The 26,298-nt window shown below is 34.9% G+C and overlaps 4 protein-coding genes across 6 annotated transcripts; 2 read left to right on the plus strand and 2 right to left on the minus strand.

Annotated features, from left to right (window-relative positions):
- Positions 1-1,396: 1,396 nt before the first annotated feature.
- On the plus strand, positions 1,397-3,325 carry LOC111808907 (probable acyl-activating enzyme 5, peroxisomal). The gene has a single exon (XM_023695141.1). It carries the CDS (start codon positions 1,523-1,525, stop codon positions 3,206-3,208), a length of 1,686 nt encoding a protein of 561 aa, XP_023550909.1. The 5' UTR covers positions 1,397-1,522; the 3' UTR covers positions 3,209-3,325.
- Positions 3,326-6,205: 2,880 nt separating this feature from the next.
- Positions 6,206-10,501, plus strand: LOC111808757 (WAT1-related protein At3g02690, chloroplastic). Of its 3 annotated transcripts, none has more exons than XR_002817126.1 (7): positions 6,206-7,040; positions 8,130-8,252; positions 8,776-8,925; positions 9,332-9,503; positions 9,837-9,897; positions 9,997-10,167; positions 10,272-10,501. XR_002817126.1 is itself a non-coding variant. In XM_023694917.1 (7 exons), exons 1-6 carry the CDS (start codon positions 6,360-6,362, stop codon positions 10,097-10,099), a joined length of 1,290 nt encoding a protein of 429 aa, XP_023550685.1. In that variant the 5' UTR covers positions 6,206-6,359; the 3' UTR covers positions 10,100-10,140; positions 10,272-10,501. The 3 variants fall into 3 exon arrangements, 2 of the variants coding, with proteins under 2 accessions (XP_023550685.1, XP_023550684.1); XM_023694917.1 differs by having other exon boundaries at positions 9,997-10,140; XM_023694916.1 differs by having other exon boundaries at positions 9,997-10,501.
- An 87-nt stretch (positions 10,502-10,588) lies between these two features.
- Positions 10,589-13,395, minus strand: LOC111808756 (uncharacterized protein At1g65710-like). Its single transcript, XM_023694915.1, has 2 exons — positions 11,767-13,395; positions 10,589-11,669 (listed from the first exon to the last, which is right to left on the minus strand). The coding sequence occupies exons 1-2, from the start codon at positions 13,018-13,020 to the stop codon at positions 10,755-10,757; spliced, it is 2,169 nt and encodes a 722-aa protein (XP_023550683.1). The 5' UTR covers positions 13,021-13,395; the 3' UTR covers positions 10,589-10,754.
- Positions 13,396-15,097: 1,702 nt separating this feature from the next.
- LOC111808871 (beta-catenin-like protein 1) lies at positions 15,098-23,735 on the minus strand. The gene is made up of 8 exons (XM_023695088.1): positions 22,555-23,735; positions 21,411-21,495; positions 20,474-20,570; positions 20,288-20,351; positions 20,156-20,212; positions 18,936-18,973; positions 18,432-18,513; positions 15,098-15,425 (listed from the first exon to the last, which is right to left on the minus strand). The coding sequence occupies exons 1-8, from the start codon at positions 23,620-23,622 to the stop codon at positions 15,336-15,338; spliced, it is 1,581 nt and encodes a 526-aa protein (XP_023550856.1). The 5' UTR covers positions 23,623-23,735; the 3' UTR covers positions 15,098-15,335.
- Between the last annotated feature and the right edge of the window lie 2,563 nt (positions 23,736-26,298).

Here is a 26,298-nt window from a genome sequence, read left to right on the forward strand (position 1 = left end):
TTACCGGTGGAGATGAAGCCAAGTTTTTACCGCAGTAATTAATATCTTATCCATCCACGTTCTTCCACATCTCTATCAACCTCTTTGGGTCGTTTAGAGACTCGTGCCAAATGCACGTCGAAATTGTAACAGTCCAAGCCTACTATTAGTAAATGCTGTCCACTTTAATCCGTTTTGTATTGTCGTCAGCCATACGGTTTTAAAATATGTCGAAGATATTTTCATATCCTTAAAAAAATGTATTGTTTTTCTCTCCGATCAACGTGTAGTTGATTATACTCATTATTAATACTTATATTTTTCAGGTGGTCCATGAGCTAGTACAGCTAGTGACGATTTCATACTGAAGTTGAGAGTCACTTTTGTTTTTTAAGTGGTAAACGATCTAATACGACTCGAAATAAGTGCATACCGAAGTTGAAAGCTCTTTATACTCGTTCTTGCTACTCTTTTTTTTCAAGTGACACGTGAGCTTGTACAGCTAATGACAAGTATATATCGAAGTTACGAGGATGCAAAGCTTATAACTTTCTATTACAAACGTTTGAAACAAAGTACGACAATTATGAATTGGTCTAGGTCACTATCCTTTAATAGCGACATATCGGTATCGGTGTTGTCACGCTCGGTCACCGAAAACTTTGATTCCCGAGAGTTACTACCAACCCAGATGAATTTTCACCCAAAAAATGTTTAAATTGTAATATTTGATTATACCTATTAGAGTTACTATCAACCCAGATGAATTTTCACCCAAAAAATGTTTAAATTGTAATATTTGATTATACCTATTAGAGTTACTACCAACCCAGATGAATTTTCACCCAAAAAATGTTTAAATTGTAATATTTGATTATACCTATTAGAGTTACTACCAACCCAGATGAATTTTCACCCAAAAAATGTTTAAATTGTAATATTTGATTATACCTATTAGAGTTACTACCAACCCAGATGAATTTTCACCCAAAAAATGTTTAAATTGTAATATTTGATTATACCTATTAGAGTTACTACCAACCCAGATGAATTTTCACCCAAAAAATGTTTAAATTGTAATATTTGATTATACCTATTAGAGTTACTACCAACCCAGATGAATTTTCACCCAAAAAATGTTTAAATTGTAATATTTGATTATACCTATTAGAGTTACTACCAACCCAGATGAATTTTCACCCAAAAAATGTTTAAATTGTAATATTTGATTATACCTATTATAAATTATCCGAAAAGATGGCTACGATATGTCTATTTCAGTGTAAATTCGACCATTATCCATTAAATTGTGTTGCTAAGCAACACCTAAGATAGTTTGGTAGTTAGAAATTTAAACGATTTTTTTTTTTTTTTTTTTTTTTTTTTTTTTTTTTTTTNAAAATGGCGTGTGGTTCTTATCATCATCATCATCAGCGTTATCATCTTACAAGTTGTTGAATTTATATATATATATGATCCAATCCTCTGCCATGGCTTCCCATATTTGCAGAGGGAGAAACAGAGCAGAGCTTAATTCGTTTCCATGGAAGATTTGAAGCCGAACCCTGCTAATTCCTCTCCCCTTACGCCGATCGGCTTCCTTGAGAGAGCCGCCGTCGTCTACGGCGATTGTCGCTCCATTATCTATGACTCCACCACCTATACCTGGACGGAAACTCACCGTCGATGTCTGCAACTCGCCTCTTCCCTCGTATCCATCGGAATCCAGAGAGGCCAAGTCGTCTCCGTCGTCTCTCCCAACACTGCTGCCATGTATGAACTCCATTTTGCTGTTCCGATGGCCGGTGCCGTCCTCAACACCATCAATCTCCGCCTCGATGCTCGAACCATCTCCGTCATCCTTCGCCACTGCGAAACGAATCTGATCTTCGTCGATCAAGCTTCTTGTGGATTAATCTCTGATGCCTTGGCCTTATTCCCGCCGGAGATGAAACGGCCGCCGCTAATCCTCATCGCCGACAACGCTGCGGCGGAGGATTCGTCATCGTCATCGTCATCGGCATCCTCTGTTTTGAATCGCGCTGATTTTGTCGATTCGTATGAGGAAATGGTTCAGAAAGGGGATCCTCTGTTCCAGTGGATTAGGCCGGCGAGCGAGTGGGATCCGATTGTTTTGAACTATACTTCTGGAACGACGTCGTCGCCGAAGGGAGTGGTTCACTGTCACAGAGGAATTTTCACGGTGACGCTCGATTCGCTTATTGAATGGGGAGTTCCTAAGGAATCGGTTTATTTATGGACGTTACCGATGTTCCACGCTAATGGATGGAGTTTTCCATGGGGAATCGCCGCCGTAGGCGGCACAAATGTTTGTATACGAAAATTCGACGCGGCGGCGATTTTTGCCCTAATTCATCGCTATCACGTGACGCACTTGTGCGGAGCTCCGGTGGTACTCAATATGCTAACAAACTCCCCTGACAATCGGCCACTTGATCGACCAGTCAAGATTCTCACCGCTGGAGCGCCGCCGCCTGCAGCAGTTCTGTTTCGAACCGAATCGTTAGGGTTCGATGTCAGTCATGGATATGGACTGACGGAGACTGGTGGACTGGTTATTTGCTGCTCGTGGAAGTCGGGATGGAACCGATTACCGGCGGCGGATCGGGCACGGTTGAAGGCGCGGCAGGGGGTGCGGACGTTGGCGATGGCGGTGGCTGACGTGTTGGATCCAGAGACCGGAAAGAGCGTGAAAAGAGACGGAACTTCAATCGGAGAGATCGTTCTGAGAGGTTCATCGATGATGCTAGGGTATTTGAAAGATCCAGAAGCGACGGCGAAAGCGATGACCGCCGAGGGATGGTTCTTCACCGGAGACGTTGGTGTTATGCATCCGGACGGGTATTTGGAGATCAAGGACCGGTCAAAGGATGTGATTATCAGCGGCGGAGAGAATTTGAGCAGCGTGGAGGTGGAATCAGTTTTGTACACAAATCCGGCGGTAAACGAGGCGGCAGTGGTGGCGCGTCCGGACGAGTTTTGGGGAGAGACGCCGTGTGCATTTGTGAGCTTAAAGGAAGGATTAACTCGGCGTCCAACAGAAGGGGAAATCATTGAGTATTGCAGAGGAAAGCTCCCGCGGTTCATGGTCCCGAAGACGGTGGTGTTCACGGCGGAGCTGCCGAAGACATCGACCGGAAAGATCCAGAAATTCGTCCTCAGAGAAATGGCCAAGTCAATGGGCCCCGCCGGGAAGAGCCGTCTGTAGAAGAAATTCATTGGTCCACGTTGGCATTAATATAATAAACACTCTATTTTGTTCCTAAAACATTGGAATCGGTAACCGCTGTTGTCTTTCAAATTAATTATATAAGCTTAAATTTAATTTAATTTTATTAAGAATAATAATAATAATAATAAAAGATTAAATCAGACATTAAAAAAAAAAAAAGTCTTATTTTATCTATTTCAGAGAATATTCTTTCATAAAATACATTTTTTATAAAAAAAAATTCGAACCCGACCTCGTACTCCTAAATATTATGATAAGATTATGATCGTCACCTCGGGAATTCTAGAAAAATTTAACTCGTACTTTTCAATTTTTATTTTATTTTATAAAAAAATGCATCGAAATGAAAATGACTATAATACTTTGTTTTTAAAGTTTTGAAAGATAATTAAAAAAAAGAATATAGTTAATAAATAAATAAATAAAAAGAAAACGTGCGGCGATGGCTAACTAAGAGTCGTAAGGGAGCCATCAACCCATAGCCAAAGAAAAAAACAGGAAAAAAAAAAAAAGGAAAAAAAAAAGAAGGAGAAAATATAATTTTTTTAATTACATTTATTATTATTATTATTTATAAAATATTAGTAGAACAACGATTTCACGTGGGTTTGGAAACAGCGCCAAAGTCAGTAATTCAAATCAATAAAATTAAAATTAATAAAATTTGAATATTTAACTCTAAGCCATATAAATAATAATATTTTAAACATTTTTTTTTTTAATTTTATTTTATTATATATTTTTTTTATGAACCAGAAGTTTAGCAAGGTGGGAAGGCTTACAAGTCCCTCTAATTTGTCCATTTGTGTGATAAGTGGAAAATTTCCTTTTGAAATTAAATTAAAAACCACACCTTTATTATATTATATTTTATTTTTTAAAAAATTATTTAAATGTAGGATTAAAAAAAATAAATTGTCGACACGTGGAAATCAATCAAAATTATAATTTAATGAAAGATACGGGAAAATGAAGAAAGTGGCAGACAGCTTTTTTTTTTTTTTTTTTTTTTTTTTTTTTTTTTTTNTTATTTGTTTAAATAATTATAAATTAATTTTTATTTGTGAATGGTTAATATATTTTATCTAAGATTATATTATTTCAAGTAAATAAAAAAAATTAAAATTTAAAATTTTAACCATGTGAAAATAATTTTCGGGTTGAATTGGATTGTGAAAAATTTAGGGTTGGATTGGGTCATAGGTTAATAACATCTTTAAACTTTGTATCCGTCTAAAAAAAAATATTTTAAACTGAACAAAAAAAAATCTAAAAAATATATTTCCACCTCCTTAAAAAAAAATATTATCTGTGCTGTTCATTCACTATTCACGTGACTTTATATATGAAAAAAAATAATGATATTTTTGTTTCAATTTTCGATCTACTTTTTGAATGATAATAATCTTTTTTTCGTCATTTTAAGAATTATTTAAGGAGTTTGGAGAAATTTTTGAAATTTTCGAGGACGTAAGTGAAATTTTTTCAATTACATTTATTATTTTTTTTATAAAATATTAGAGGAACGACGATATCAGGTAGCTTCGAGCATTCGAAATTGAGCCAAAGTCGAGTAATTCAAATCAATCAAATTAAAATTAATTTAATTTTAATATTTAATTCTAGTTGTATAAGCCACATAAATATATTTCTTCAATAATATTTTTAGGTAGCCAAATTTCTTATTCACATAAATATAAATATATTTTTTCAATAATATTTTTAGGTAGAGAAATTTATTTTTCACATAAACATAAATATATTTTTTCAATAATATTTTAAAGTAGGGAAATTTCTTTTTCACATAAATTATAACATTTTTTATTTTATTTTATTAGATTTTTTTTTTTCAGAACCCATCCTGATAGGTGGAAAACTCCTTTTTGAAATTAAATAACGTCTAAATAATATCTTTAAATTTTAAAAATACTTTTTATATTTAGTTGGTTTTCATCTTGAACTTTGCTAAAAGATTTTAAAATACCAATTTTTTTTATTTAAATAATTATAAATTTACTTTTATTTATTTGTGAATTTTTAATATATTTTATCGTAATTAATAATTATAATTGGTGTATAAATCAAAAAATTTAAAATTTTAATTTTTTAACAAGACAATTCAACCCGAAATTCTTGGGTTGGTTAAGTTGGATTAGATCGTCAAAAATTTGAAGTTAGGTTGGATTACAACACGAACTTTTGGGTTAGTGCAAGAAAATTCTCTCAACCCAACCACTTAATACGGATAGATTGATAAAAATATCTTTAAATTTTATATACATCTAAAAAAATATTTTTAAAATTTTAAAAATTTAATAATATTTTTAAATTATAAAAGTCTACAAAAAATACCATTAAACTTTTATAAAAGTTAAAAAACATTCTCGTTACACGTATTCACTATTCACGATACTGTTTATGTAAAAAAAAAAAAAAAAAAAAAAAANTTCACCCAATTTGAATATTTTTGTTTCGATTTTGTAAAAAAAAAAACTGAGCTTGAACTAAAGTTGATTTAATGTACGAAAAAACATGTTAAACGTTATCGTGAAATTGAAAATATGTCTTTAGTATAATTAAAAAAACATGTTACAGGAATCATATTATCAAAGTTTGAGTGTGAAATTAACAAAGTTGATGTAAGAGCATATTAAACGTCACGATGCACGTTTTCGAGATATACATTATCAAGTCAACCCGATTAACTTGAAAATAGAGTTATAATCCAATCTAACCCAACTTTCTCTAATTTTAAGATTGGTATGAATATTAAAAATACTTGAGATTTGTAATTGATGTTCGTGATGTTTTGTGACTATACATATTTGATACTTGAATTTTATGAAATTTTTACTGTTAATACAACGAAGATAAATATATATATATATTTTAAATAATTATATAATAATTCAATAACCAATTGAATCGAAGTTGTAAATTCTATTAAGATTGCTTCTGTCACTTACTCAAGTTTGGAAGTGGTAAGATTTTGGACTGTGTGTGTCCCAAATCGATCTGTGGTGGTGACTGAAGCGATAACAGAGAGAGTAATGGCGGGATGTTAGCGCTTATCGGCGCCTAATTGGTTCCTGTTTGAAGCGAAGGAATCGTAGCAGAGACGACAACAATGGCGGGCTGTTTAGCCACTGCCACTCTTACAACCACTTCTCCTCAACTTTCCTCTTCTTCTCCATCGAACTGTCGCCCTCTTTTCAGTTTCAGGAGGCAAATTGTCGGACTGGGTATTTCCTCCGTAGCGCCAATCCTCCGTCGACGACGTGTGCCGTTTCAATTAGGTTTCAGAAGGTACGATGAGAAAGGCCGGTTTCGTGTCGATTATGTTGCAATTCCAGTGTCGAATTGCACCAGAAGTGGTGCGGATACCGATTTGGATTTTACAGAGTCGATCGATTGCGTGGGGACTGCTCAGGATGTGGAGTGTGTGGTTTCATCGACTGATGAAGAATTAGGGATTTCTTCTGATTTTGATAATGATGGTGATGGTTCTGTGGCAGTCTTGGAGAAAGCCTGGGAGTTTGCTGTGTTGGTTTCGCCGTTTTTCTTTTGGGGTACGGCTATGGTGGCCATGAAAGAGGTGCTTCCAAGGTCTGGTCCTTTCTTCGTTTCCGCCTTTCGTCTTGTACCTGCTGGTTTCCTCTTGATTGCCTTTGCTGCTTTCCGCGGTCGCCCCTTTCCTTCTGGGTTTTCTGCTTGGATTTCCATCCTTCTTTTCGCTCTAGTCGACGCTACATTATTTCAGGGCTTTCTTGCTCAAGGCTTGCAGAGGACATCCGCAGGCTTGGGTAGTGTAAGTTTCACGTAAATGTCTACATACTTCATTGCAGATTTCTGAAATTGGTAATTGGTGTATTAGTATATGTATATGTTGGTAGTGCTGTTAGGCAGAAATGAAAAAAGAAATCAAGAACACAATTGAAGACGAGAAAATTATTTCATCTTCTTTGCTTGCTTGGTTAAGGGATCCTTTATATTGTATCCCTCACGATTTTGAAGAAGCTTCAAAGATAAACTAACCTCCGGGTGTTTTGAAGTGTATGATCCAAACAATTAGAAACATATCAAGTAATTTGCAGCATTCCCTTAAGCTGAGTTCAATTGTTGACGATGCCACCACATGTTATTTCTTTGATGCCCAGCTATTGCCCCCAAAACCTATTATATAGTAATGTAGGTTGGTATGGTTGAAGAACAGGATTGAAACTTCAGCTCTTTTCCATTGTATTTTGATTGAAAGGAAGGGGAGTTTTGATTTGTGAATTGTTATTGGACGAAGGTTGAATTTGAATATGGAGATGGAAATGACATCCAGGAGGAAGTAGTCGGTTTTTTCTGAATTTATAATCTTAGAGATTATAGGAGTAGGTTCTTACTTGAGCATGTGGACTTTCAACCAATTTCCGGAGAGAAGAGAGAGACACCACTTGCCGATGTATTTCATACTAGATCTGGTAGATTGAAAACACTAGGCTTACTTCTTACACGGATTCGCAGGAAAATTCGTTAGGAATTTTAGAACATTCTCAAGATAGACTTCATGTATGCTCCCATTGGAAGTATAATAAAGTTGAAAAATGTTGACAAACTTATGGCGATTACTTTCCATTGATACTTATAGCATCCTTCCCATATTCATTACTTGGAGTTCTCTTGATAAGAACTTTTGTATTTATGATCTGCCTCTCATTTGTACCAACTGGGGGGAACTTTAGCTTTTGTAGGCTTTATATATTATCATTCGTTTCATTTTTCCAATGACAAAAAAAGGGGGAAAAAAATCACATTTGGCACTTTTCTCTCTATATCTCTGTACTCATTCAAGTATCATACGAAAATTATATTTATATCTCTTGTTTCTTTTCCTACGCGTTCATTGCAGGTAATAATCGATTCTCAACCATTAACCGTGGCACTGCTTGCAGCCTTCTTATTTGGTGAGTCCATCGGTTTAGTTGGAGCCGCTGGACTTGTACTTGGAGTTTTAGGACTTTTACTCCTTGAGGTACTCGTTTTTCCCCTCCTCGGTATAGTTGGGGCCCTTGTGTTAGTGTTACTGTCTTATTGATGCATTATATAACTGGATGGTTATAGAGATGTGCATGATTAATGATCTTAACGAAGTGTAACTATCAATAAGCTTGATTTATGTAATTTGTGGCGGGCTTGGCAAGCTTTTGGGATGATGAGACCCAATTTTTGTAAGAAATGAAAACCGTAAATTTAATATTTCAATCTCACTTTTCATATTCCTTTGTGAACTTTGATTTAACCATCTTATGAATGCTCAGCTTGGCTTCTTGGCCTCTTTTAAACAAACCACTTTTGTTTTCTCTTCCACAACAGAATAATGGTCTTTTGCGTGCAGTGTGCGTGAATGTTTTTATAATCTTTTAAGCATTATGTCAGTATGATTGTTCAAGAATTATATTATATGAAAAGAGGTGACATTAACGAAATCACGAGACCCATCTATCTGCACTTTATCAAAGCATAGCTTCTGTTTGATGTGGCACTCGGTTTGACAGGTTCCTTCACTTACTTTAGATGCAAGTAGCTTTTCGTTGTGGGGAAGTGGAGAGTGGTGGATGTTTCTGGCTGCACAGAGCATGGCAGTAGGTACTGTCATGGTCCGCTGGGTTTCAAAGTATTCTGATCCTATTATGGCAACTGGATGGGTAGGATCAACCGTTGAAGTGATCTCTTATGAAATCATATCACTGTTCTTTCTTATGCATTTCAGTATACAGATTTTTTTAGTGGACCCTTTTTGTCATCGTTATTAAAAATGTATATGATCGCATGATTGAAGAAAATTAGTTTTCGATCTAAATTCAGCACATGTTCATAGTCCTCATGGGAAATTTCCTGCCCCCTTCACCCAGTTAACCCATCATTTTATGATTTTGATACATCAGAAGTGAGAGGAAGAGTTGTTGTCCAGTGTAGCATGCAGGCTATTAAATATAGAAAGCATCAAACTTCAATGGAGTTCCTTATTGGAAGTTATGAAATACTTGAAGGATGCCTTTTACAAGGCCTTAGTCTATTGAACTAAATAAATGTAACTTTTTTATGTTACAGCACATGGTGATTGGTGGTCTCCCGCTTTTGGCGATCTGTTTCCTTAATCATGAGCCTGCAGTCAGTGGGAGTCTTCAGGATTTTACAACCAATGATATACTAGCACTCTTTTATGCATCTATATTTGGAAGTGCTGTTAGCTACGGTTCTTTCTTCTATAGTGCAACAAAAGGTTTCACACTTTCCCTAATAGGATTCTCTAGTTTTTAAGGCGTGTTTTGCTTTGAAGTTCAAGTTCTCTCATCTTGTTGCTTTATTCTTTATTATAAGTATGATCAAAGACATAAGAATAACATTACTTTATAGGTCTCACAGTGCCGGGTTAATAGGCATTTTGAAATCCATTTAGCTCAAGGTTCACTGGTTTTCTGATAACAGCGTGCATCTGATCAAATTCTTAATGCCCCTTGATAATACTTTGTAGACATTCATGGCTCGTTACTTAATCTCCACTTTTGTGCTAATTCTCCATTGTGCATGTTTTTTTTACTTCTTTTACTAACAGGTAGTTTGACAAAGCTTAGCTCTCTCACCTTTCTCACTCCAATGTTTGCTTCAATTTTTGGGTAAGGTTCTACACGCTATTTTACAACAGGGCACAAATACAATGTGTGAAATATCTACTTTACAGACACTTCAATGTTTCCTCCGTTCGTTTATGTCAGGTTTCTATATTTGGGAGAGACATTTTCACCTATTCAACTGGTTGGAGCCGTTGTCACTGTGGTTTCTATATACGTGGTCAACTATGGCAGTAGTTTGGAATGAGCTCACAAGATCTGTTCACGCTTTCAACATTCAAAACAAAGGTTGCCTTTCATTATCGGACATGAAAGGCCAGTTTACATAATACTAAACTTAGAAGAAATTTCCACGATAGGATATACTTGATGCAATACTTTATTGTGCTGCAATCTGATAGTACATGTGCGGTTGACAGATCAATCTTGTGCGTGCAAACGCACTTAGCGATGATGCATGATTTATGGACGTCTGCTATCAAGAGCCCTCGTCGCGCAAATCTCTTGTGAGTTTTGAACTATCAGGGGAAGATCTTTCGTAGCATTTGTAATTTTAGTGATCGTTCGTCGTAGGACGATGCCTATTTGTAGCATTTGTATTCAAATTATGTAATTATGGCATTTGTAATATAAGATTATTGTAATTATATATTTTTCTTGCTTCATAACCTTGATATAATTCAGTTTATGGTTTATATATTAACAAGAACCTAGTGGAAGGAAAGTACACATTTACTGAAATAATTTGCGCTGCTAATATTGAGTGGAAGAATTCAGGAACAGGTGAAATTGTTGCAAGTGTGCAACTGAATAAAAAAGCAGAAGGCTGAGGAATGGAAAAAGACAACAACACAAAAAGAAACGGGCAAATGGCCGAGGTGAGGAGATCTATACAATTCTAATCAGGTGGAGCCAGTGGCTGCAACAGGAATTGTATGAAGAACTTTACTACCACCACCGAGTCTGCCACGGCCAATCCCAGTCCTTTGGGAATTGGATTCCCTCCTTCCGGCTGTTCTCCGCCTGTTATCATCTCCGGTGAGCCCTGGTTTTGATTGCAGACTACTCCCTGAGCCAGTATGTGGCTGGCCTTCCTCTTTGGTGTTCTGTCTTGATGCCCAGGAGTCAGTTGAAATGCCCCAATGGTGCTGTTGAACACTGCCCACAAAACTGCTGCTACCGGAGGATTCCTGATCATCTGTATCTCCCCCTCCAGCAGCAACGACAGGGCCGCCTCCCCTTCTCACAGTGGTGTACTTGTGAAAGCTCGGTTCCAGAATATCGTCATTCATGGCAACTTCTGATTCAACAAAAGGGTCTCTGATGTCAGCCATGCCCTTCAGATTGCCACTGTAAGGTACGCTATGCTCATTTCTACTGGATTGATATGTTGGTGGATTGCTTCTATCCTCGGAGAAAACACATGAGAAATTCGAACCTGTTGCGGAATTGAGATCAGCAACTGCTTCAACAATGGAACAGGCCTTGGTTACACAAGCTGGAAGGGAAACAGGGTTAGCATTCTTTTGATGGAAATTCTGAATGTCTTGAAGCAACATCTTGGTGTAAGATGGTGTTTGACTTTGATTCAACAAAGCTTCTGGATTAATATCTAATTCTCTTGATTGCCTTGCAGATCTGCTCCTTGCCAGTCCCTGGGGTTTCTGATGCTCTACCACGACCACCTCTGTGTTTGACAATGGTGTTGTGGAGGCTATAATATTCACAACAGCTCTGGTAGCTGCGCTGCCTGATTTGTTGCTATTCACTTGGGAAACTGTTACTTTGTGACCACTTTTGGAATCAGTTTTTGGCTTCTGTGACAAAAGATTGCAAGGTATGAATCAATATTAAAAGACTTTCTGGATACTTGAAGTCATGAAAGAATAGGGTGTGTGTAGGTTCCAAATGTACCTGGTAGACACCATTAATGGAGTCCTTAGCATTCAGTTCTTCCGTTTCCTTTTTGCTTCTGTTGTTTATCCTTTTATGTGGCTGTGAATTTGTATCAATTTCGCTCAATGGGTTTCTTCTGTATGGAGATTGCTCTGCTTTTCTTGATGAGCTGCGGCTGAGAGATGGCTGCTGCTGCTGCTGGTTTTCGTCGGCGGCTTTAACATGTTCAATGTTTCTTGCAGGAGACTGTGAGCGAGGCGATGAAGCAACCCTTGAACCCGCCATGGCAGTCGCCTCGCCGACATTTCTTTTAACCGATATCCTCTTAACAGCAGTCACCGTCGTCGAATCATTGTCTCCATAACCACCAGTGACATTGTTGCTCTTGTCCATTTCCATGTGACAGACAGTTGCAGGGACCGAAACCATTTTTGCTGGTCGACTGAGACCACCGCCGTTATTGGCATTGGCATTGGCATTGGAAGTATTCGTTGCAGAGGGCTCCGCTGACCGTCGGCCAGGTGACCGGCTAACACGCCTCTCTCTGCTGCTGGACCGTTGGTTTTGATCTCTCTCCCTACTTGGGGTTCTCCTCCTTCCTTGAGAGGAAGAGTGTCTAGAAGACTGGCGGTGGCCCTGCCTTAGATGGTGGCGTTTCTCCGCCGGAGTTCCAACGTCGTCAACCTCAACAGAAAAGGGATTCTTCCCATCTTCATCTTCATCACCAAAATTGGCAGAATCAACACCATCTCTGCCACAATGATCAAAATCATTGCTTCTCTTAGAACCAGAGTACCTTCTTCCATTGCCTTTAGCAGATGAACTCCGACTCAATCTTCCACACTGAATCAAAATGGCATCAACTTCCTCTTTAGTACAGCTCGAAGTTCTCACCAAACCCACCTTCAAATTTTCACCCAAAGCTCCAGACTCCAAAATCTCACAGGAAGAAGAAGACACATTACCCTCTTCAGGAGGAGGAACAAGAAGAAGAGAAGCCCCATTTTTATCTCTTCCATCGTGGCTCTTCCTGTGCTTAATCACAAAAACCTCCTTCTTCTTCACCGGGTACTCACTTCTTTCTTCTTTCCCCTCACCATTTTCTTGCCCTGTTTTCTTGCTGCTCTTGATTTTCAGGTCAGTGGTGGGCAGCTGAGAAATTGAGATGATGGGTTTGCCGCCATTGCAGGAGCTGGGATCTGGAGGAGGTACATCAGTAGAAGAAACAGCAGAAGGTAAAGTCTTCTTCTTTTTGCTCAAACAAGCACCCATTAGAGAGGATCTATGGCAGTTTTTAGTAGACTAAACTCTAGAAATCCTCCAAAGAGTTGGGGATATGGAAGAAACTCAGCTATAGAGAGAGAGAGAGAGAGATTTGAAAGTGGGTTTAGTGAAGAGAAGACAGAGAGACAAGAAAAGAGGGTTAACGGGTGGCGCTCTGTTCAAGAAGCATTTTCAAAATTCTGCAACTTTTATATTTAATGAAGAGAGAGAAAGAGGAGAGAGAAAGTGGAGAAAAAATTCGAAATTTGAGTTACAGAGAGGCAAAGGAAGAAGAATTAGAGCCGTTACTTAAGTTGAATGGAATTGAATGCCAACTCTCTCTCTCTCTCTCTCTCTCTTTAAATATATATTTTGGCTCTTATTTTCTTTTATTTAATAGCCTTTTTCCCTCTATTTTTTTAAATTATTTTCCACTCTCTCTCTCGCTTTATTACCTGTCCATAAAAATATTTAACTTTCTATTTCACCTTTTTATTTTATTTTTATTTTTTTTATTTTCATCAAATTTTCTATTTATTTTAGTGTTTTAATATTATAGCATAAATCTCAAAAGTAATAATATTTATAAGAAATTATATAGTTTTTTAAACCAATTTTACATTGAACCTAATTTCACACACTATACGTCTAGCCAAAATATTATAAGCCGAAATCAAATGGAATATATAAAAAAAATATTTATGAGAAATCTTTCTTCATCCTTAATGAATAAATTCTCGTTCTCAATCTAGTTTATGAGAAATCTTTCTTCGTTCCGGATGTCGGGGAAGGCCCAATTGGTATTAAAAAAAACAAAAGAAAAAAACCACATTCTTTTAGTATAACAGTTTTGAGCTGCCTACGGTTACAGAATTGTCGGTCTGCGGAGCTAAAAAAGCTTTGTGCATGGGTGTTGGCGCAGATTTTTATTAAACAACGTTCAACTTTCATGTGTTAAGCATATAACTAGCATTCCTTCTGAGTCCAGATCAAATTCAGATTTTGAGTATGAATGGGCCCTGCTGTGGTAGAACCTAATGAATCGGGCTACACATATTAGTACAGTATATTGAGGTCCTTGGCTAGAACCACATGTGCAATTTCCCTGCATGTGACTCGTCCGTGCTTTCCGAGGCTTTGCCTACAACCCAGCCTGGGAGAAGGGGGCGAAATTGTCCACTTTAGTTAAGTGTAAGATATAAATTGGAGTGTGTGCATGAGAAGGAGAGACCCACATTTTAAGTTGGGTGTGAAAGAGACATCTTTAATAGAGTGTGAGAGAATTAAATGCAAAGTGTGCTTATTTTTGTTTCTAAATTTTAAAAAAAAAATCTATTTATTAAAATTATTTATAGGTCTGTTATATGACATCATAAAATAAATATTATTCAAATTTTACTGTCTTAAGTTTTAAGAATCATTTCATTCGTCTTTCATTACGCATTTTAATTAGTCTGTTCAATTTTTACATTTTTTTTTTGTTTATATAATTTCACTCATTATTCTTTTCATATAAAATGCTGAAAATTTTAATTTTAATTACATAGTATACAAAAACACACATATACTATGTGTATAACTCCGATATATACTCTACCAACTATATATATATATATATATATATATATATATATATATAAACAATCAAATGATTTTGGTGTTATATAAATTTTCACTGAATTAAAAACATTAAATGCGAAGACAAAGAGTTAGGTACAAAATAAACCCTTCTTTAAAACAGGAGGCTCCACCAAAGGGAATAACTTGTGATTTGTTTTATTTATTTATTTATTTAATGGCATTTAATATTTTAATTCAGTATCTTATGATTGAATTCCATAATTACTAAAACAATTAGTTCCGAGGAAAAAGCTATGATTAACAGAACAAAAAATTTCCTTCAAAAAACGTTGATTCATCATTTATTATTATTATTATTTTTTTCTTCAAACTTTAATAGTAAATTTTTAAAATTCACAATTTTTGTAGTACATATAAAATATAAATTTAGGTTGTTTTATGAATTTGTAAGCAGTTTGATAACGCATCATTGAAATTTTAACTCTATTATACATGAAACTAAAAGTTTAGAGATTAATAAGAAACTTTCATAAAAATTTTAACTCTATTATACATGAAACTAAAAGTTTAGAGATTAATAAGAAACTTTCATAAAGACTACAAAAAAAACACAAAACCTATCGTACGTAAATTTAAAAGTTCAGAGATCTATTAGACACATTTAGAACGAGAGAAAAGTTTTCGTATGCAAATTCAGTGTTCTAAAAACTAGCTAAACAAAGAAAAGAAGGGTAAGTGAACAATCAAAGAGCTGAGATGAACTTCTGAATTTTCCCCTGCGTTCGCTCTTTCTCTTCTGGTCCATCGAGATCTCCAATATTGTCGTGATACTCCTTTGATTCACAAAACGAAACGAATTGAATTGATTAATTTAGAGTATTTGAAAGAAAACATATTCTTGTTGAAAGAATAACAAAAGTCAGGACAAAATAATATAGCAGGCACTTCACTACTAACCACGTGAAGAACATCATTCTATATAGAATTGAATTTCTTTATGAATCTGTGAAAAGTGATTACACAGCCACCCACAGATTTGTTCCTAAGAAGATAATGGGGGCCTAAAGTTTCCCAAACAAAGACTCCAACATAGGCGTAGCAAGAGGATGGGTGCATGAGAGTCCGTGGAGCCGGTAGTCTTAGTAGGAGGGGGAAGAGTTGAGGATTTATCCGGTGTGAGATATCAAATTGTTTGAGGAACCCTAGATGCTGTCGGACTAAAGGATCGTCAACAAGGGCGTTCTAGTGCGTAGTAGATTTTTATCCAAGACTTGTATCATTTGGTGATGCCATGTGAATCGCTAGAAACATGTGGAGTGTATGGCTAACCCAATAACGAAAGTTTCGCCCATGAGACAAACAAAAATCTTCTTTTTGAAATCAAGTTTGAACAATCAACCCTTTTTATTCCTTACTTCGTTACCTGCCATTGCTTCGTTTGTAAAAACTATTCTACTTGATGTACCAAGAAGTCCACTCTTTACATTATGCTCATGCCCTCCTCTTTTACTAATCTTGAGAAGGGTTCACCCACTCCAATAGCAGCTTTAGAAAGAGTTCTAAGTTTTTAATCAGAGACTGGAATCCAAGACTTTGGAGGGTATTTTCAAACAACTCAAACTCCTCGAGGGGTAAGAACTTGTCTGGCTTAAGTCTAGTCTTTAATCATCGAAGCTCTTCTCTTCTTCTTAATGAGAAAAGTAAAGTTCAGGAATAAACTAAGGTTTCGATTCTGTCATGGCCTACCATTTATTGTGGAGATGCCCTTATGCAAGGACCCTGCCTCATTTCAGTCAGGTCTTACGTTTCAGAAGTAAATAAAAGGCCATCTACGATAAAGGTATTGGCTAACTTATAGCCTATAGGGGTTAAAAAATGAAAGCCTATTTGAAATTTCTTTTAGAATAGTGACTAATTGGTGGGCAATTCCAGCATCCTGTATGATATGATTTTGATATTTAGTACAAGCAAACAAATTTTAATGGGGCTTTGAATTCCTTATCCCAGAAGTCACAGAACTCAGCATGTCGAAGCTGTCAGCTTGTGGAAATGTAGTTATGTAGATATGGAAGTCATCAACGGGAAAATTGAGGCTTGTTTAGTGTTGACGGTAATTAAAGATCTCTGGTTCTTCAAGGGGCAGGGGTACCTACGAGTTTTCCATTAATCAAGAGCTGACTACAAAACTAACGGACAAGCTGGTTTAACCCTCTAAAAGCCCCTACCCATCCATTTTCCTTCCTTGCAAGCCTCATTGGCAATTTAAAAGGTTGATCAACATCTTTTGGATAGAGACCATATGTTCTCAGACAAGGCATTCGTTGGGCTGAAAAAGATTGGATTAGTACAGCAATTCCAAACGTAAGGAGGTCCACTAAAAAGTGGGCAAATCAAGTCTTTCGTGCATTTCAACTTCAACAAGTTGTAGGCCACAATAGCTCTATGTTGCCACTTCCTCGCAATCTCAATTTTGAGCTGCTATAGATCAAACCAGTGATGACTTTGAGTGTTTGTTGTTAAAAATATTGTTGTAAAGCTTTGAAGGTCCTTAACCTAGCGGAAGGGCATGTCAACCAAGAAGGCCCCTTTAGAGTCAGTAGACCAATCAGCTCAACAATTTCTCAACTTCCACCTTCAGTAAAAAACGAAAGAATAGTTCGCTCTCGCCACATTGCCTGGCTTTGTAATTTCTTGGCTTCCACTTGGAGGACAAGTTGGCTCTATGGGAACGAAGTATTAAGCCTCCAAACACACAATTTATGAGAGAAGAATCGAAAAATGGATAGATGCACATGTGTGAGGTAAGGGGAAGGAAGGAGAATCTAGGAAAGTAACTAGAGGACATGAGGAACTCCAGGAAGGAGTGGCTTAGTAGGGAATGGGCAGGGATCTTTCTAGTAAATTGTGGATTAGGAGAGATAAGGACTATGCTTTGGACCATATCAAAACAGAGCGAAAATTTTTAGAAGAGATTGGAAGATCTTCAAAGAAATTTTGGAATGATTTTGTAAATCTTTCTTCCACTTGGTCCTCTCTCTCAACATTTCCATTATAATACCATTTCCTCCTTTGTATTCAATTAGGTCCTTTTATAATATCTTGGTTTGAGCTTGCCTTTACTTCATAATTTCAATGAAATTATTAATTTCTTATGAAACAAAAATAAATATAATAATTCAAAAGCAAGCTCTGTAATCAATATACTGGATTTATTGGACTAATATTTCTCTTTGAATGGAACGAATAAAAAGTTGTGTAGAACAAGAGATAAGGCAAGAAATGCAACATAAAGAACACCTAGATCATGGGGAGTCACTTCTATAGAGACCAAAAAGACGAAATAAGTGGGTTTATAAGGGTGACATTCAACTAGTGATCTAAAAAGAACAATTGGAAAACAAAGGATTTATTAAATAAAGAAGGATTCAGTGAAATACATAATTGAACGGTATGTTTTCAGTGTTTTCAAATGTGTGTTTGGTAACATATATATAAATTGGATCCCAATTTCAGAAGTTACTCAAGATATGTTTGATATTATATTTACAAACCATGTAAATAAGGGTAGTTATGGAAAATACCAATAACATAAAAAGGTTGTTTAAAGAATTTCCACTAGGTGAAAACACAAAATGCAAACAGATCTGTCAAATAGATATTCGTTAGATCCAATTGACTCTGTGACTCTGAAAACATAATTAGTATCCAAAAAGTATGCCACAAAGGTCCTAACTTACTACCCTATGGTTGCTTAAACATCATACTTCTCATTCAAGACTTGAAACAAAAATAAAATGTATATATAAATTGGAGAAAAAAAGGTCAAGTGAGAGGCAGACCTGAAGAATGTTCTTGATGTCCTGCCTAGTAAGTTTTTGTTGCTTGAGCAATAATTCAATTCTTGCTCTCATTTGAGAGTGTCTACAAGAGAAACAATCAAATGAAACATAATCTCAAAGAGATCATTAGGTTATGCTCTCATTTCTCATTGCATTTATGTTTGGTAACCATTTCTTGTTCTCCCACCTCCAATTGTTTTGGTTTCTTCTTTCCAACTTGGTAATAACAGTATAATAATATTTTTTAAAAATTAAAATGATATAATAAATTTGAATATAATACTTTCAAATACTTATTTTAAAAGTAAATCTTTCACTTTAGAAAATAAGGCAAAAATAATTGCCAAACATTTTTTTTTTTTTTTAATTTTCTCATAAAAAAGAGAGAATTGAAAACAAGAACCCATTGTTCAATAAATTTCAATTTTTTTCTTAAGGAAAAAAAGAAAAGAAAAAGAAACATAAAATGAGAACATCATGAATGTAGTTTGACGCAACACTTACTCGGAGCACCATAGATGTCCCAAAATAACAGCAATCAACTGCAAGAACAAGGATTGATGTTAATACCCCTATTGAGAATTGAAAATAATTAACAACGTAAAGAATTTCAAATTTTCGAGCATTGGAACCTTTTAAGCTACTCATAAATCCCACCTTAAGTGAATTTCAAAATGTGCCTCCAATCTGATGCGCACAAAATTTATGCTAGACTATTTTCATTTTTTATCAATAAAAACTTTAATAGATAATAAAACACTATAAAGAACATAAAAAGACTTTCCTGCAATAAAGAACATAAAAATATTTTCCACCAAAGACTATATACTTCATCTAATGCTGAGATATGAATGACATCCCTCGATAAACTTTGCTTCATCTCCTCAAAGGAATTCATGTGTTTATTTATTTTTGTCAATAAAACTTTGATCAACAAAGATAAAAACTATCAAGCAGTAGGATAAGATGCCCTCAAGCCTAAAAACTGTAAAACTTGCATGTAAGGAAGAAAGGTTGACATTTCTAAATTCTAGGAAATCAAATTAAAAGAAAGTTTATCCCCCAAGGGTTTGGGGTGTCTTGGTCATATTGATTTAGAGGTTTCAAGTTCAAACCTTCATACCAAAAACTTCTGATGTCTACCGGGTTCAGGCCTTTTGGGCGCAGATGCCCACAGATGTAGGGGAGAAAAGCTCCAACTCCCGGTTATCAAAAAATAAATAAATAAAATAATAAAACAAAGTTTAATAAGTCAATTTTATGAAACATAGGATAATGCCGGTTTAAGTGTAAGAAATAGAACTGTCTGGATGTTCTTAAAAAATGTATCATGGAGAAGATCTCGGACAAAAGTTATTTGTCCGTATTTTCTCTTGCATTATTTTCAAGGGTAGCTTGTTTCTAAGGTCATAGTTCCATAAATAGTTGCTCCAAAATCTAAATAATACAAGCTACTTAATCAAAATTCTTATCAATTGTTTTTAAATACTATTTTACAGAACAAGCTGTCATAGCATTTAATGAACATAAAAGCTTCTGAAGGAGTTAATCCCCAGCTTATACAACACAATATCGAGTGAAACAACTCATATCAATGATCCACAGGGACCGAGAGATTAACTATCTCTTGTTACAACAACCCAACATTAACGTATGCACCAATCATCAAAGTCCATTGAGTAACAAGCTTTGAAAGTAATGAAACATTAATCACGAAGACAAACCTGAAGGGTATAAAGTCCAGACTCTAATTTGCGGTTGTACTTTTCCTCTTCATCCATCTGCAATTTTGGGTGCATATTAGAGCATAAACTAATTACTAAAATGTATGAAATTAAATATATATCACATGGAACCTCTAAATCATCGAGTTCAATCTCGCTTAGCCGCTCCATCTCCACTTTAACTCTATCAGAATATCTATAAAAATAAAACTATAATTTATCATGCCAGAATATTATTTGTTCGAGGAAATAAATAAATAGAGGACTTCATCTCTGAACAATAGGAGTGCAAAGAAATAGAAGTGAACATGAACCCACCTTAAGTAGAGTTCCATCAGCCGATCTATCTTTTCACACTCATTTTCAACAAATTTACTCAACAACCTTTCCTTTCTGGTACCCCTCAAAATACCACCTGGTAAGGGCAAGGAACATTAGTTGAAACTAAGAATAGGAGAAAGCATAGATTAAAAAAATAAAGAAAACTGGGTATTTCCACGTGCTTGTGACCAACGATTGCAATAAAATGCAAATTGGAATATAACGACCAACTCTTATAACAGAAACATATCATTGCGTTAAGAGACGAGCGTCTAATAAGTAAAGAGCTTAAAAATGTAACAGCACTTGAAACATAAAAAAAACGATGTCAACCATATTTTTAAGCACTGTAAATATAAAACCACAGTGAATACACCGTACAATTTCATTGAGCCAATTGTTTCTCCAGCACTATTTACATGATTTGAGCAGTATTAAAAAGATTTTTTGCACTTCTACTGCCAGTCCAGGATTTTCTTTTCCTTCACCCCTTGACAGACTTAGTATCGGTATTCATTTAAACATAAGGCAGGCCTATCAAGCTGGCCAAACTATTTTCAAGGCAAAAGGAACAAAAGGCTGCAACCACTGTTTTGCTCTACGAAAATTCTTTAACAAAGTGAAGTATCCAAGGTAGTGCAGAAAGCCAAGTTGTCAAATTATTGTCATTCTAAATCAGTTAAAGTTCAACACTCCAGTATCAGACCATCTCTCCATCTCTCATACAATAATAACTTCAAACTCAATGCTAAGGAATACGGTACAACCAACCTTTTCAACCCCAAACTCAATGGTGTTCATATCCAATACTAAAAGTTGGAAAGATTATCATATAAGTTGAAGGAATATCTTCACAGCAGCCAGAAAGGAGCAAAATTTGTTAAATAAACACAGATGGTAAAGAACATATGTACAATATCACTTGCCTGCTTACCAAATAATGATGCAATAAGAGACACGATACGTTCTTCCAACTCCTCTTGATAACGCTCTTTCTTGTTTTTCTTATTCAAAGGGATCTACAAAGTTTAAAGCATGTGAAGTAAGCATCATCGAATAAGTGATTAGAAAGTCAAATTTTGGAACAATTTCACAGAAAAATGTATTAACGAAAGATTTAGACATCAATTTCACATTTATATCAAAACCTAATTCAATAGTAAGACAGCTAGGTTGGAAAAAATGCATTGTTTTTTTAATAAGAAATTGAGCTTTAATCAAGAGAAATGAAAGAAAATACACAGGTATAAAAAAAAACAGCCCCACACAAAAAAGAAGTCCAAAGAAAGATAAGAAAGAACACTTCAATCTAAAATCAAAAAATCCATTTGATAATTACAAAAAGCCTTAGCCAGTTAGGCCCATAAGAGAAACTAAACCAAGAAACCTTCCACAACTCCCCCTTATATCTCTGCTTTTCCTTGAAAAACTTATGATTCAAAGGGCTTGGTAGGAGCTCAACCAATGATTGTTCCAACCAGTGAATCTGATGCCATTGAAACGGAATTAAGAGCGTTTAAAAGATTGTAAAGAGAAGAAATGGAATAATAAGAAACGTCTTTCTTTTCCTCCAATTTAATCATAATGCAGCCTGAATTGCTAATTAAACCAATGAAAAAAAGACTTATTTTCCGCATCACAACCAATAAACACTACCATCCTCGCTAAGAAACAGAGAAATTCAGGACCTTCTCTAGTTCATTCACATATCATAAGCCTTTTCTAGTTGTATTTTAATAAACAAGATGCCATCAAAGAGAGAAATCAAATCTCTTTTTTATAAGAATGTCTCTCTACACATGTGTATGTGTTCAGAAGTTCGAAAGCTATTGGCAAACGAACGGATAAATTAACAAAATAAATATAAGATTGTACCATGGACCCGTTTTCCAATCAGATTTATGTTTCCATATGATCCCAGAATCATAATTGATTATCACACATGCAAACTTTTACTTTAGAATCATTCTGTGCTACTCTTTGAATGTCACAATTCAACTCTAAACTACATTCAATAATAGAAAATAAGAAAAACAACAAAATGCAAGGACTAGAGGAAGTTATGTAATTTACCCTACCTTACCCATAAAGGCAGCAAAGGCCGTCTTTAACCCCAAAACATCAACAAATCGTTCACAAGCAGGCGGGTAATTTGTCATGGCAAAATCAAGAGCCCTTATAGCTGACCCATAGGCGGATTTCTTCTGTTTCATAATAATTATCATCAATTCCACACCCTCAGCTTTCACAAACCTTTCCTTGTTCTCCAGTGGCATCAACAAACAACACAAAGAATCAAACAAATTTTCCACCATCTCAGCCTCATCAGGACTCTTGGGGTCCTTGGACTTGTACATTGCAACCGCTTGAAGAACAACATCGACCCCATTCATCTGTCCAAGCCTTCGCTGATTCACCGTACTGTTCTGCAAAAGTATCGCCAGTATCTCCGATGCATACTGCTTATTGCTATCAAAATCCCTCACCTTAATCTTCCCAAGTAACCACTTCATTAGTTTTGTGCGCTCACAGACCAACTCGGCAACTACCGGTTTCACTTCAATCAAGTTCTCAATGGTCGCTAGGGTATTGTAAACGGCACTCATCTCGTCCGGGTCCGTCTCCGATAATCGATGCAAGTTCTGAACCAACAGATCAAGAACATTATTCTCAATCAGCGCATCGACCAACACGCGAGCAGGTTCATCGTTATCCTCAAGAACATCCTCGTCAGTCAAATCCTGGATCAATTGGACCGCATCAATAGCAATATCAGTATTACTATGCGAAAGGAGGTCAACGACGGACGAAACTACACCAAGTTTGACGATATCAGGGTACAGCTCGGGACCAGCGGCGAGCACTTTGAGCTTCTGAATCTCGTCGTGAAGCTCGACTTCAGAATCAGCAAAGCGCTCAGGCTGGTCGGGATACTTGAGGCGAGCTTCGGTGTTGTCTCTGAGACGGCGTTCGAACGAGAGAGAGAGCTTCTTCACCGTTCGAAGGTCCAATACTTCGACTACCTTTTGGGACTTCTCGACGGCTTCGAGGAGAGCCAAGTCGATATGGTCAGCTCCATTGGTGGCTATGTCGTCGCGCTTCCGCTTTGGCTGAGAGCTGTGGTTCCGGTCGCCGGCGACTTCCATCAAATTCACACAAAGAGAAAGAATCCCGCCGGTGAGATGATGTTTATGGTTCGGGCTCCGGTTGAAACCAAACCAGAAATATGAGATTGAACTTAACTTAGCGGCAGGGTGTTTACAACTTAATATGCTACCATCATATTCTTATTAAATAAAATTATAATTAAATTAATTTAAAAAAATTATATATTTTTTTAAAATAATTTTTTAATAAATATTTTGTAATTTAAGTATTTCAAAAATATCATTAAGTTTCAAAACTTCTCGTAAAAAAAATTAGTATCACGTTTTAAAAATCTTATAAATTTTAAAAAAATAAATTAAAATTTTTAAAAATAGTCTAGGAAGTGTTTTACCAGTTTTTGTCTATATTATTGACGATAATAATTTTTTAAAAAAAAATTTAATAATAAAATGTAAAAAAATATTTTAAAATTTCATAAATATTTTTTAAACATATTATTATTTTTTAGCTTTTAAAAAAAATGGAAGAGTTCGAGAGTATTTTTTAAATAGTATTAAAAGTTGGGTAATTCATTATTTAATAAAGTTTTATTCCTAAAAATGAATTAAATATATTATTATTGATGTATTCAAATAAAATAATTAATTAATTATATTTTAATTTTAGTAAACTAAAATGAAGTAATTAATTAAGTACATTTAAAATAAAATAAAAGAAATTAACAAACGAAAGGTAACATCATTTTTTTATAAGGAATTACAGAACCATTGTATACTCATTTTAATTTTTTAAATTTATATAAAATATTTTTAACAATTATTTTCGTATAAATGAATTTAATAAAATTATATAAACTTTTACTCTTAGATAAGAAGTATAATAATCAAACTAAATAGTTAATTATATATATTATGCTTTTAAAAATTAAAATATAATAAATTTATATTATTCCTTCTAACACAAAGCACATATATTTTAATTTATTATAATTTAGGTTAAATTTCAAATAAAAACAATTTTCTATTTAAAAAAAACAAAAATTGTATAAAATGGGCTGGGCTCTGAAGTGTATAATGTGGACCCAACTCCCAAGCCCACGATCAGGCCCAGGCCCGGTTATGTAACCGTTGAGAATTCGGGTAAAGCACGAAATAAATTTTATATTCTCAAAATTGTATATTATTTTTACATTTAATATAAGTTTAAATCTCGATAATAAAATAGCTTAATATTTGATCGAAGGTTAAGATATTATATTTTTAAATTCGAATTCTCGAATATATTTATGATGTACTACGAAGAAAAAAAAATGTTACGGGAGAAGTAAATGTACATGGAATGTCTCAGTTTTCCATAATAATCTTGCCAGTGTAGTTGAGTTGTAACCCTATTTTTTAGTTGATCGAGTTGATCCAACCAAAAAGGTCAACTCGACCTGAATTCTGATCTTTTTTTTTAAATTCAATCCAACCTAAACCGAAAAAAAAAAAAAAATCTAACCCGATCCAACATTTATAGTTTGAGACAGAAGTTGGATTGAGCTGTCGTGTTGTTTTTTTTTTAATTATTAAAAAAATCATATTTATCTATCATACATATTACATTAATAATTAAAATATCGTAAAATCCAAATATTAAACATTTATAAGTTACAACGCATCATTAATATCTATTACAAACGTCAAATATTCTTAAACTTGAGTTGTTACGAGTAGTCTCGGCTTAGAAGTATAACGTCGTAACCTGTTGAATCGTGGTCGAGAGAATTCAAATGTTGAATGTTCGAGAAAGTGATTAGTTTGGTAACGACTAACGAGAGACGTGTGGGGATGGAGACAAATATTATAAAGTATAGGGGTGTGAAAATAATTATACAAAAAAGGGAGGGGTAACGCGTCAAAAGGTTAAGCCTAGAAGCTTGTAGTGGTGGTGGTGTTTCGTTGGAATTGGGTCTTTCATTTTCCACGTAGAAGCACTTTCCAGTTCTCACTACACGACAAAACTCCGACAAATTTAACCAATCAAATTAGGCCGCCGCTGGGCCCCGCCAACCTCCACTCTGTATCCCCATTTTCTAGAATGAATAATAATAATAATAATAATTTTGAACTTTTCTGACTTAAATTAAAATAAAAAGTTTACAATATTATTAATTAATTAATTTTGGATGAAAACTATTTATTAAATTTTACAATAGTTTCAAAAGCATTTTAATTATGTGAAACAATGGTATGATTACCCGACTTTTGGAGTCTTAGTCATTTTTACTATGTTTTCGAGGAGTCTCGACTCCTCTTTCTTTTGGAGTCATTTGTTCAACATGGCTAAATTTAGGGCATGACTTTGATACAATATTAGATGAACACGACTCTACACAATGATATGATATTGTTGAACATAACCTTTCATGGCTTTGTTTTGGACTTTCCCAAAAGGTCGGGTATAAATGAACATAATATTATTTGATTATAAACTCAGAATCATTCTCTAGATTAGCGAGGTAAGACTTTCATTCAACGAACATAATATTAATGGTAAGAATATTTTTTAACTTCTTAAGATATTGAAGAATATTAACAATTTTTTTTTTAATTCAAAGTTTTTTTTTTTAATAAAATTTATGAGTTTATATATTTAATACATAGACTATTAATGCAAAGTAATTACGAATAATTATAACGACGGTAATTAATATTTTATTTTAAGCTAAATAA

The sequence above is a fragment of the Cucurbita pepo genome, chromosome LG13 (genome assembly GCF_002806865.2).
Source record: "Cucurbita pepo subsp. pepo cultivar mu-cu-16 chromosome LG13, ASM280686v2, whole genome shotgun sequence".
Taxonomy (NCBI): domain Eukaryota; kingdom Viridiplantae; phylum Streptophyta; class Magnoliopsida; order Cucurbitales; family Cucurbitaceae; genus Cucurbita; species Cucurbita pepo.